This window comes from Arvicola amphibius, chromosome 14 (genome assembly GCF_903992535.2).
Source record: "Arvicola amphibius chromosome 14, mArvAmp1.2, whole genome shotgun sequence".
NCBI classification, from domain to species: Eukaryota; Metazoa; Chordata; class Mammalia; order Rodentia; family Cricetidae; genus Arvicola; species Arvicola amphibius.
The window spans coordinates 51,589,619-51,602,741 of NC_052060.1; the positions used below are offsets into that span (position 1 = coordinate 51,589,619).

Here is a 13,123-nt window from a genome sequence, read left to right on the forward strand (position 1 = left end):
TCTCTTAACAGATATTACTTCTTGTGCCAAGAGATTTCAACTCCTCCTCCCTCTCCTTCCCTCTTCTCCTTCTTCCTCCTCTTTCTTCCCCCTCCTTCTCTTTCCACTGGTCTTTTGCTGAGTTCCTACCTAGAAGAACACAGCCTCTTTTCTGATAAAATCCTAGGGTATTAATGGGGTGTGTGTGTGGTGTTTGTGTGTGTGTGCACATGTGTGTGAGGTGTGTGTGGTATGTGTGTGCGTGCATGCGTGTGTGTTATGTGTGCATGGTGTGTGCATATGTGCACATATGTGTGTGTGTGGTGTGTGTGCATGTGGTGTGTGTGGTGTGTGTGTGTGTATACCTTTTCTGACCTAAGAAATAATACAAATGTCTTTGAGACAGAGTCTCATTCTGTAAACCAGGCTGAATTCAAACTTATGTCAGTTCTGTCTTTGCCTCTTGAGGGCTGGGATTGCAAAAAAACTCCTACCATGTCCTGCTGCACTTCATTTTTATTTAAAAAAAACACAAAATAAAATAAACCTTTTTCAAGACTGTTCCTAAGGAAGCGCCAGGAGAATGTAGTTTTTTAGCTGTGACAGCTCTTGGCTTCCGTGTTAGCTATCTCAACTGCCCACACCAGTCGCCGAGTTACATATGCTTTTGACTTTCATAAAAATCTATTTTAATATGTTAAATCTACATATGAACGCCCAAACTAACCAAAGCAACTGAAAGACAGCACAAATTGGAAGGCCAGCACTAGCCTTCCAATTTACATATGATGTGGCCATAACCAGATAACCTTGTACCTGCATCAGCACCGTAAGTTCGAGTGTAGACGGATGCGGACGGCCAAGGCCATCAGAGGGAGAGGATGACCTTTTCAACACACAGCATCGCAACAGCTGGATGCTTATATACAAAGTAAGAAACTGAGAACTGCCCATCCATATGTAAATGTTAACTTGGAAGGAGTCGCAGACCCGAGTATAATGCTGAAAAAAATCTCAAACTGCTAGAAGGAAACCTTGGAATCTGCAAAGATTTCTCAGGTCACCAAAGGCATGATAAAAAAACATTCTAGTATTAAAAAATATATATAATACTTTTAGGGGGTGGCAGAATGGCTCCATGTCCATGAGAGCCTCACTGCTCCTGCAGCGGGCTCGGGTTTGAGTCCAGGTACTCACATGGCAGTTCACAGCCGTCCCAGCCCTCCTTTTCCTGGGGATTCAAGCCCCCTTCTGGCCTTCTCAGGCACCAGGCATACATATGACACACATGCTTGCATGCAGACTCCTACATGTAAAGGACAATACTCTTCTATTAAATAAGTATTGCCTAGAAACAATCTGAGTGACAGGTATAGAGAGTATGTAGGTTCTGAGCTTTGTTAAAACTGGGCTTCAGATGGGTGATATGGCCCGGTGCATAATGGCACCTCCTATTAGAGTCTGATGGTGTGAGTTCAGCAGCCAAAACCCACATGGGCAGAGAGAAGAGGCTCCTCACTCTGAGAGTGATGAAGAGCTCATCTTTGCTCTTTACGCCCTCCTTTCCGTTCCTCAGGAGCTAATATGACCAACATTTGATGGTTTTACCTGTGGGACAGGAACAGTGTTTTAACAGAAAACAGAGCTGACAGGATACCATAGGGAGTGTGAGGATTGGGACAGAGTGGGGAAGAGAACAGACAGAGCAAGCAGGGCTGCAGCAGCGGGAGCAGCTAGCTGAGTTCCAGTGCCGTGGGCAAGCGGAAGCTGCCTCATGGCAAGGCACAAAATGATGGAGTCCAGGTCTGAATTTTAAGTGGTGACTTCAGCTTCAGGGTTGAGTATTTTAAAATGTGGGATCTGTAGAAACACTGATGACGACTTATGCTGGAGAGGTTGTGGGGAAAAGAGAACACTTCTGCATTGCTGGTGGGAATGCAAGCTGGTACAACCCCTTTGGATGTCAGTGTGGAGATTTCTCAGAAAATTAGGAAACAACCTTCCTCAAGACCCAGTAATACCACTTTTGGGTATATACCCAAAGGATGCTCAATTGTGCCACAAGGACATGTGCTCAACTATGTTCATAGCAGCTTTGTTTGTCATAGCCAGAACCAGGAAACAACCTAAATGCCCTCAACTGAAGGATGGATAAGGAAAATGTGGTTCATTTACACAACGGAGTACTACACAGCAGAAAAAAAATAATGACATCTTGAATTTTGCAGGAAAATGGATGGAGCTAGAAAACATTATTTTGAGTGAGGTAACCCAGACCCAGAAAGACAATTATCATATGTACTCACTTATAAGTGGATTTTAGACATAAAGCAAAGAAAACCAGCCTACATACCACAATCCCAGAGAACCTAGAAAACAATGAAGACCCTAAGAGAGACATACATAGATCTAATATACATGAGTAGTAGAAAAAGACAAGATCTCCAGAGTAAATTGGGAGCATGGGGACCATGGGAGAGGGTTGAAGGGGAGGGTAGAGGCAGGGAGGGGAGCAGAAAAATGTAGAGCTTAATAAAAATCAATAAAAAGAAAGAGAATATAAGAGAAGTGCACTCCACTGGGGTAAAAATGGGTGCTCTGAGCCGAGAACTTTCCTTTCAGTACAGCAAGGTGGCACATGGGCCTGGGAAGTACTAGCACTGTGCCTTGAAGCAGTGAGAGCTCAGTGCCCATTGTATCTAGAGACAGAACACTGACAGATGGGGAGACTGGAACCAGCAGACAGCAGCTGTCGAGACATAGGCTACCTACAAATCATCATTTGTACTGCTTGATTCTACTTGCAGAACTAAGGCAACCAAGGAAAGGCAACCCTGGGCTTTTCCTAGTCTGAACAGGATTAAAAATGTCAAGTATTCTGTAAGATGTTAGGTGAGGCTTTTGTTTGGTTTGGGTTTTCTAGATTTTTTTTGCGGGGGGAGTGTATTTGTATTTAAAACCTAACATAGCTCTGATGTGTAATATGTTGGCTGTATTAATAGTGCTGAAGGTGCTGTATTTAACTAAGAAATGAAGGGAATATCACGTCAGGTGGGTTTTGCTGACTGAAAATATAAGCTTACTAAATGCTACAGTATTTGACTAAATAAATAAAATGTGGGATCTGAAGTGAGATGAGCTCCCTGGTGTGACTTGGAGTTGGCTTAGATTGCTGTATACTCTTTCAACCTGAGGACACAAGTAACTGTCAGCTTAGAAAAGGTTTCCTTTTTTGACTTAAGGTTTCATAGACTTTTATTATTATTTTTGCTCTAAGTTTAAGTCAGATTTCTGATTTAGTTAGTGTTGCACGTGTTCCGATGACGAGGTGGTGCCGTTGTCAATCTCCCTGAGTTTATCAGCGTGGACTCTGCCCCAGTATAACAAAGAAACCAAGAACTCTCTACAGTTTAATATGACAAAAGATAAATTCCCGGTTGTGAAAATCTGCTGTGGTTGAGAAATGTTTCTTGAACACACAAGTTAAAGTTGGGGGATTTCAGGGGGTCAGGTCAGACCTGGGGAGGGTTTGTCTAGTCTACCCACACGCTGTAGACTAGAATTCCGTCACAAGGCTCCAGTGGACCTGGGGCCAGCAAACATACACAGGAATGTGGACAAGAACAGTCCATTTCTGCCACCCTCTTCCTTCCCAGAATGAGCTGATGGACCCTTTGGTTCAGACTGTCTCCTTCCAGCATTTCTGAGACGATGACCTTTCCCCTCAGGTTCCCTTTTAGATCCAAAGGGTCTCTCTGGGATTTGCTTCTTCCTGGTGCTGGGCTTAGCTGGCCTGCTGGAGAAATGTCAACAAAGAAGAATAAAATACAGTCAAGGGATGGTTACACGGTCTCCTGGTTGACCCAGAATTGAGAGGAAGATACAAAAGGCCACCCTACCTTTTAAATGGGAGGTTCTTCTTTTTACACTAAAAACCGTGATTTGTTCTTGTTTTTCTAGGTTTCAGACTTTTGTTTTTCTAAGTTGAGACCAATGTTAATTGTGGAGTCGAATTAATTGCCCACGAATACACGCTACTTGCAGTGGGGAAGTCTTAATCTCATCTTCGCATGTGTCAACATGGGCATGTGCCTACTCCCGTGCACACACCACAGGCACTTGCACCATGCACACACACACACACACACACACACACACACAACACTCACATAGTTTGTCTAACACTGAGGCTAGAGAGGGGTGGGCCTGCTCAGTGTTTTCACACTGAGAAAATGCCTTCCTAGTTGAGAAGAGAGGGTGGAACTTGGCATTTTATGCTTTTCTTCTTTTTCCTCAAGAAGAAAAGAAACAAAATGTGGCAGACTTTCATGAACACTGATGAGCAGGGACTGAAAGGACATTTTTGTCCTCTGTCCTCTTGACTCCAGGGCACTGCCATGTTACAAGGAAGCACAACCAATATTATTGGTCAGTATTCAAGTCCTATCTGTTAATGAGGTGACATTTGAGAGCAATTGCACTGGCCCCTTGCTGTCTTCCTCAGTGAACTTCCCAGGCTGATTTAGGGTGGGATTCTGCCCACTGTGTCCATCAAACAGCTCAAGGGCCATGCAAGGAGTGAATTCCCCAGGCTGACTTTAATCTGCCCTCCACTGGGATTCAGGTTCCTGGTGAGGACCCAGCTCAGTTACCTAGTATCTGCCCTGGCACTGGCAGCCTGGCACCAAGGTAGAATGTTACCTACCGCCGCCTGTGCTCAGGGGCAGAAGGGCACGGGGAGCTGTTAATTATTTACGATGGTGAGGCCACAGTCCTCTGGAGCTCCTTGCCTTTTCATCTAAAGTGCACACAAATGATGTGCATATCTGTGGGCCCGAAAATATCCTGGCTTAATTGCACATTTCTTGGTGAGCAGAAAGCAATTTGTAAAGCTGAATGATTATTACATTTAATCTAAATAATCAGATATTGGGTAGTGTGTAATGTTCCGAAAAAAAAAGAAAGCAAACTAAAAGAGTAAAGGGGAAGGAAAAAAAAAAGCAAGTTAGGTAAGATAAAGAGTGACAGGACAGGACACTTGATGTCCCCTCCTGGACTCCGCGTGAACAAATGACAGAACAGGACACTTGATGTCCCCTCCTGGACTCCGCGTGAACAAATGACAGAACAGGACACTTGATGTCCCCTCCAGGACTCTGTGTGAACAAATGACAGAACAGGATACTTGATGTCCCCTCCGGGACTCCGCGTGAACAAATGGGCGTGAAGGTGTGCACATGCAAGTGTGTGCATGCACCCCCCATATACATACACACAAGAGGGGACACATACACAGAGAGAAAGGAATGGAGGGGGGATAGGGAGGGAGAGAGAGTGGGTATGTATATGAGAATTTCCCTTTAACTAAGATTAAGGGACAGTGCAGCTTATCCAAGGCGATGAAGCTGAGCTTTGGGTTCAGGTCTGCTAGGATCTAGGGTCCCCTCTCTTTTCATGACACTGTAAGGCAGACCAAAGGACTAAAGGACAGAAAAAAGAAGCTTGAATTGATCCACAATACAGGTGGAGGGAGGGTGGGGAAGGAGTTGATAGCAGGGGACAAGGGCTGAACCATGGGGACTCAAGGGGAGGTCCATCCTTAGCTCTATTTCATACACACCAGCTGTTGTAATTGTCTAGTTTGAGCCTCAACTCAACCAAGTTCTTTGCTGGGGCTCAGCAGGTCTGTCGCCTGCTAACTGAAGGCTCTGAGCCAGAGAAATGGGTGTCAGCTGTTGGGCTCCAAGAGCCTGAGACAGAACCCAGTACACTGCTGGGCTGTAACTGGGATGCTGGGAGACTTTGAGGTGCAGTCTGTCTGTCTTCCATCTTCTCTCTCCTCCCACAAGTACAGATCTGCCTCCGATCTATGTCACCTCCTGGTGAACTCACTGAGCAATTCAAGCCCCCTGGATGAAGTTCAAGGCAGAATGGTTGACAGTTTGAGACCAGCCTAGGGATTTGCTGTTCTAAGCAACAATAAACTCCAGCCCATGGATGCTGCCAAACATGTGGCTTCAACATGGTTGGCTGAGGCTCTCACAGAGCCGTCATCTGTCCAAGGGCACACAGGTGGGAACGTGCCAATCTCTGGCTGATTGACAGTGCCCTCCCCTCCATTAACCTGACCTATAAACTGTGGCCTCTCTCTGTCTCCCCTTTCCCATTCAGTGAAACTCTCAGTTCCATCTTCACATGATGTTTTACCTCTAGGGCCTTCTCGTCTTTCACCCTGAACTGTTACCATAACCTCCTAAGAGGATTTCTGGTTAGGTGACTCTCCATTCTAATCCATTCCTTATCTTCCCACCAGGAAAGTGGATTGTGTCACCTTCCTGATTAGCCCTTCTGTTAATCCCCCACAAACTAAAACCCCCTCCCTTGGGCAGGGCGATGGGAGTGTAGTGGTAGGGCTCCGTGTTTTCCTACAGTGCGGTTTCCTGTGCTAGTTATATGGGTAGAATGCCGTTCTACGTCTTAGAGAAATTCTTTTACATCTTTGCCATTGTAGTGGCTCTTATGCTTGAATAGCTAGGTCCCTAGTTGGTGGAACTGTTTGTGGGAGATTAAGGGGTGTGGCTTTGTTGGAGGAAGCGTGCCACCTCATGGTTGTGTCTCAAGAGGTAAGCTCTGGGCTCCTGTTCCAGTGCCTGCTGCCATGCTCCTGCCACGGTGGCCATGATGGATAAACATCTGGAACTGTGAGGCCCAACTTAAACATGCTCTTTTAATAAGTTGCCTTGATAGTGGTGCTTTATCACAGCTGTAGAAAAGTCAATAAGACAGCCATGACGAGGGTGCATTTTTTGATGCCCTTCATCGGTTAAAGAGTTCTTCTCCATTGCTGCTAAGAATGTATTAATGTCATGAATGCTGCATTTTTTTAACGAATATTTTCCGTACCTATCAGCACTACAATTAACTTATCTGCTTGGTCAATCTCTAGGCTCATTTTTTCTACTGTTAAATAAATCTTGTTTTCCTGGGTAAATCCACCCTGGTCTTCATGGGTTATCCTTTAAAAATTACATCTCTGGGTTTAGTTGGCTAATACTGTGTTGAGAACATGGCCCTGTGCTGTGCACTGGCTCGGGGAAATCCTTTCTTATGGAGAGGTGACAAAAGTCATGTGGTGGGGAGAAGCAAAGTTGGATTCCTATTTCACCAGGGATTAGAGCCTCTGCTTGACCAGGACTTCGGAGGAGGGGCTGTCGGGAGCTGTGCAAGGCCACTATAGGAAGATAAAGATGTTCTTATGCAAAAGCCCACATTCTGCACAGCTCAATAAAACTCAGCATGAGATGGAAATAAATCTGATAAGAGTTTCATTGTTTTCATACCAGTGAGCTAAAGCCTGCAATTAAAAATACACCTATAGATGATCAGTCCGCTGTTTCACCTTGCATACCGCAAATCAATAAAAGGGGAGGGGAGATCAGCAGAGTCAATCCGGGGACCATCTTCGAGAATCTTCGCTAAATAAGCTCCAAGTATGATACCTTCTCTGAGACTTTGCCTAGGCCGAGACTGAAGAGGACGGACTTCTCGAGCTCCACATAGCTGTCATACTCCAGCTTCAGTTCCGCCTCCATCTGCTCTTTCGACTTGCTGTAGATTTTCTGGGTGGAAACAAGCGGGACAGCTCTGTCAGCCACTGGCAGCTTCAAAACCCAAGAGGAATGAAAAAGAGTAGGGTTTTATTGAAGAGCTGGTGTGACTGCTCTCCCGAAGGGATTTATGGGAGGGTAGGATGACAGGTGGACGGGGGGGAGGGGGGGGAGAGTCTGAGGGGCTGGAGAAGTGGGGATTGGGCAAGAGCCTGTCTTCTGTGGTGCCTCTCTAGACCATTGGTTGTCAACCTTCCTAATGCTGGGACCCTTTAATACAGTTCCTCATGTTGTGGTGAGCCTAACTATAAAATTATTTTTGCTGCCACTTTATAGCTGTCATTTTGCCACTGTTATTAATTGTAATGTAAATATCTGTGTTTTCTGATGGCCTTAGTTGCCACCCCCCCCCCCCCCCATGACAGGGTTGAGAACTGTTGCTATAGACTAAAGAACAAACTCCTCGCCGGGTCTTTCCCACGGGTCCTGCTTTCCTCATGTGACCTGGAAGGTAAGTTGTTTGTACTTGGAGTTGTGGCAGCTGTGGGTAAACTGTTGCGGGAGAGTGTGACAGTGGCACTTAAACCCATGCTTGAAAGTGTTCAAAAGAACAAGCCACTGGTTGTAGTGGGACAGTTAATTCGCTGGGATTGTTGTTTGCGCTGTCACCTCCAAGGCCGGCTTTTGGAATGAGTCTTCTGCTTTGATTGTGTGACCATGAGTCTATCAGTGGGTGATGTGTGCGGGACCTCGCTGGAGTCACATCTGCTGCTTTGCTTAGAGACCTGGGCTCTCACCCTGAAAGTTACTTCCAAGACTACTATGTGCTTGGCTGTGAAGAGGCCATAGGCGGGGTCCGTTAGGAAACTGTGCTGACAGAGTGGCAAGGGAGGAGACAAACCAACAAGAGACATACATGACTGCAAACCCAGGTGACCTGAGTGGGAACACAAGAACTGTTTATCGAGCAGTTAGAAGTCCCCAGTTCTAGTGGATTGCAGAAAACCAGCTCCAGAGTTCCCATCCCTGAGAGAGGGACAGAGGAGAGTGTCCCAGAGAGTGCTGTGTTCCTCTGACAGCTTCGTGCAAGGTGGACATGCTCCCCACGTCTCTGTGTCAGGGTTCACAGCACGACAAAAGACACCCCTCTCTGCCTTTCTGCTACCATCGTTAGCCTAACAACTATTTGATGTGGTGGTCATGTGATTTAGCCAAATGCCTTCCAGCAAGCATCAGAGGTAGCTGTTGGTAGACAGCTCATGGCTTGTTTCAATGCAACGCTCTCCAGACATGGGAATTCCATGTAACTGAAGCACTTTCCTGGGGACCTTTGTATCTACATGAAAGGACTTTAGAATTACAATGAATTACAGAATGATGGCTCGGACGGACTCTGTTATCAGGGCTGGTGAGCTGGCTCTGTGGCTATGGTGCCTATCGCCCAGCCTGATGACCTGAGTTCTTTCCATGGGACTTACATGACAGAGCACTGACTACGTAAAGTGCCCTCTGAGCCCTGTATGTAAGTTGTCTGCAGCCCTCTTGGTTCTCATGAGGAAGAGCAGAAAGTTGTGGAGGGCACAGGACCCCTGCGGGATGAGCCCGGTGACACTTTCCCACGGGGAGGAGGCGAAGGCATCTCTCCTTTCTGAAATCTCACTCACGGTTTTCTTCTTCACCAGTTCCAGGGCCATTTCTTTTTTTTCTTGATCACGGATCAACTTGCGCTGCTGGACATATTCCAGGTGCTTGACCTCTCTGTCAAAGTAGTAGTTCACACTTGATACCTGCCAGAAGCAAAGGCCCGGGATGAGCGAGCCCCACAGGGATGCCCGTGGTCTTTCCACGGCTCTGTCTAGATGCCTGCTGCTCCGTGGTTAGGATTTTCCTACCCTACCGCCTTTCCCCACTCCGCCTGATCAAAACTGTATAACCACCTTCTGAACCATGAAAGGAAGAACCGACTAGAATGTTTCTCATCCCTTAGTGGGGTGTGAACTGGAGGTGTGCCTGTAGGTCAGGGAAGTTAGCTCCATGTGCTTGCTTCTGTGCTTACATCTAGGCCCCTGTGGTTTTCGTCATTATAGTTGGAAGGAGAGAGCTGCAAAAACCTTCAATTTTTACGGTAGATTTTGCTTTTACAGTGAAATTTGCTTTTCCCTCTTTCCTTCCTTCTTACTTTGGAGACTGAAGTTGCATGTCCTCATCTGAACTTGGTAAACTCAGATGAAGGTAGTTACAGAGACTTTATATTTCTGGTTGTGAACCTAGCCTTTAATGGCAGAGCCTATCCCCAGCCCTCTCTGGAGACTTTAAAGAGACTAGAAGCAGAGGTGAATTCCCCCAGCCGGCTTAGCATGCAGTCATATTAGAAGGGAGTCAACAGAGGCCTCCCTTGGGGAAGGCATCAGGGCAAGCTTGCTGCCTGTCAGGAACTAGCACGATGCTGGGATGCAATAGATTGCAATCTATACATTTAATGTGAGTGCGTATATATGTATGTTTTTCATCCATCGATCCTTTTACACCCTCATTCTTAGGATTGCTCAAAACACTTAGATGGTGACTATAAGGTTGGAGAAGCAGGGTACTGTGGTTCAGATGCAGGGCCAGTGATATGCAGATGTTAGGGAGGATGACAGAGAGATGTATGATGTGTCAACAGAGTCCTTGGCGAAGGGTGTCTCTGTCGTGGCGGAGCTAAAGCTCAGTTACAGTTTGAAAATAACAACGTTTCCACGCCATTTGTTTGGCTTCAAATGTGTGATTATTTTCCTTAGCTTCAAACTATCTAATTCATATGATAAAATATTCTCATTATTTAAAACGCCCAAGTTTCTCATTTTCTTGTAAAACAAAAGCGCCACCATTGTAAACACACTTTTAAGGTGTGCCCCCAAAGGGTGGCAAGATGGTTTGACAGGTAGGGGTGATTGCTGCTAAGTTTGCTGCCCTGAGTTCAATCCCTGGTACCCACATGGTAGAAGGAGAGAAGCAAGTCCTGCAAGTTGTTCCCCAAAGCCCAGACTGTGTCATGGCATGCACCCATCCCAACGCAAATAAGTAAGTATAATTTTATAAAAGAAATGCATCAGCGACATTGAACTTGGGAAGCCGGGACTTTACTAACCTCGTTGAAGGATGGGTGGCTCAGTGTCCACGGAATTTCTAAGATATGCAGCGTTCCATAATAATCAGCTATGGCTATAAACTGCTGCTTACCTGAAGGGTTAAAAAAATGGAGAGAGACAACAAACAGAAAGTCCTCTGAAGAGGCTAAAGAAGGCTAAGAAGCTGTTTTGTTGTGGTTTCCCGAAGGACCTGCTGTGGTGGCCACGCTCTTGGCACTCCACCAGGTGCTCATGGCTGGACTATGTAAACACCGACAAGTCATTTTTTTCCAGTTGCCGGGATGAAAGCTAAAACTCCGAGTCTTTGCGAGCTTCCCGCCACCTCAAATCTGGCTTTCCCGGTGTCTAAGGAGAGGAGCTGATAGCTCACTTTCTCCGCGGTCTGAGGAAAGCCCACTTCAGCCAACACCCCAAGAGCTGAAGACATGTTTCTGAGACACAGCTCAAACCATGGTTTTCCTATGACAAAACACTGAATAATAATAATAATAATAATAATAATAATAATAAATGGAGTGTGTGAGAATGCTCATTCTCCTTGCTTCCCAGATGCTTCCCTCTTCTCGTTTTCAGGAGGTCTGGTTTAAATTCCTGAATCCTACACTCATAACCCTGCTGGTGCAAAGCCAGTGTTCTGCACCAAGGGTAGGAGAACAAGCTTTGCATGCCTCATGGCTAAGTGGGAACCAGGCAGATGTTCTAGAGATCCTGAAGCCTGAGTTTCTGTGTGGGGTGTTTCTAGAAAAAAATCATGAGAAAATCTTGTGCCTATAGACTTTTGGAAACAAAGGGGAAGTTCTTCCAGGAAAGACAGGAATCCTGGAGTTACGCAGACAATACTATTTGAGCCAAACAGACAGATTAGAAAAACAGGCAGGAAAAAAAAAAAAAAAAACCAAGGAAATAAATTACTTTTCTATAGCTACGTCCTTGGATTTCTGTTTGTTTGGCAGGTAGGATTTTGCTGTTAACTCATTTTCAACCCAGACACTATGGCTTAGTAGATCTATAACCCTAGAGAATTTTGTGATCCCATGAAGGGAGGTGCCTGACGTGGTTATTGGGGGCATCACTAAAGTACATGATATTAAAAAGCTGACAAAGAAACACAACTCAGTATTTCTGGAAATAAATAGCCAAAAAGCAGCAAAGCTTTAGGATCACTCCCTTGTACTCTGTGAAGACTAATGGATGCTTCCCATCTTGTGGTTCAAAATCGGCCTTGGCCGGACCCAATCAGAAGTCTGAGAAATCATGGCTGAGGAGTCCAAACAGGGAGGGACACTTTGGGGCTCCCAGAGTCAGGGAGCAATATGGAGAGAAAGAGGGGAGTGTTGTTGGAGAAACTAAGGGAGGCGTGGGGATCAGAAGGCAGGGCCCGTTGGAGGAAAACATGGGACGGGGGAGGGTCTTTTCGGGTGAACGCCCAAGCGTTCCTAGCTTCTCCAAACACGTTGCTCGATGGATTAGAAAGAACATACTGGAAAAGGTCCAGGGTTTAATGTAGGTGATCATGGTGATGCAGATATTCTGGGACTGGGCCGGTTCGTGGGTTTTCTCCAGGAGGTCCCAGATATCGACGAATCCATCTTCTCGGCCGATGTAGAATACGCCGGGCCGCGTCAGGGACCAGTGCCCAGCCGTGTACCTTTTCGGTGCGCAGCATGTCTGAAGGAGCGGTCCAGTCTAAACACAATGTAAAGCACACATTGAAAACTTTTGCTCTGACCCAAGGAAAAATCACAGTCTTTTTTTTTTTCTTAAAAGTACAGCTCAGTTGGCCATGATTACTTAACCATAAGTTTATCCCATAAGTTTATCCCACTGGGAAGTCTTACTTCCTTTTGTTGTAAGGTTTTATTGTTGAGAGAGAGAGAGAGAGAGAGAGAGAGAGAGAGAGAGAGAGAGAGAGAGAGAGAGAGAGAGAGAGAGAGAGAGAGAGAGAGGACACAGACAGAGTGGTGCACGCCACAGTGCCCATGTGGAAGTCGAAGGGCGTCTTTGTGGAGCTGGTTCTGGTTCTCTCCTTCCACCTTTACCCACTGGGCCATCTGCTCAGCAATGTTGTGGGCTTTTATATAGGACAAGCTATTTTCTCTCTCATTTATTTTATAAGCAACCTTTTTCTTTCTTGTTTTAGTTGATTTTTAGAAGAGATTGAACCTTCCAATTTAGTTTCTGGTCCTGATAACCCCACTGCCTCTGAACGGATGGCTGTTTCTTATGAGGATCTGTGGACAGCAGATTTGAGGAGCATGTGAGGCCGTTTCTCCTCTATCTTGATGACAGAGACCTGCTGCCCATGGAAACAGTCCGAGTATCCACAAAAGCAAACAAAAAGATGACTGTTATGATTTGAATATGTGTCTCCCACAGACTCATGGGTCGAATACTTGGCTCCCTGCT

The 13,123-nt window shown here is 45.9% G+C and overlaps 1 protein-coding gene across 2 annotated transcripts in view; it reads right to left on the bottom strand.

The window, feature by feature from the left end:
• Nucleotides 1-7,454: 7,454 nt before the first annotated feature.
• Nucleotides 7,455-13,123, bottom strand: part of Dnai3 (dynein axonemal intermediate chain 3) — a 49,592-nt gene continuing 43,923 nt past the window's right edge. For both annotated transcript variants that reach the window (XM_038311734.1, XM_038311733.1), the window contains 4 exons: nucleotides 12,199-12,403; nucleotides 10,717-10,808; nucleotides 9,251-9,373; nucleotides 7,455-7,598 (listed from right to left, as the gene is read on the bottom strand). In XM_038311734.1, the coding sequence (XP_038167662.1) occupies nucleotides 7,455-7,598; nucleotides 9,251-9,373; nucleotides 10,717-10,808; nucleotides 12,199-12,403 (564 nt within the window). The remainder of the gene's footprint in view (nucleotides 7,599-9,250; nucleotides 9,374-10,716; nucleotides 10,809-12,198; nucleotides 12,404-13,123) is intronic.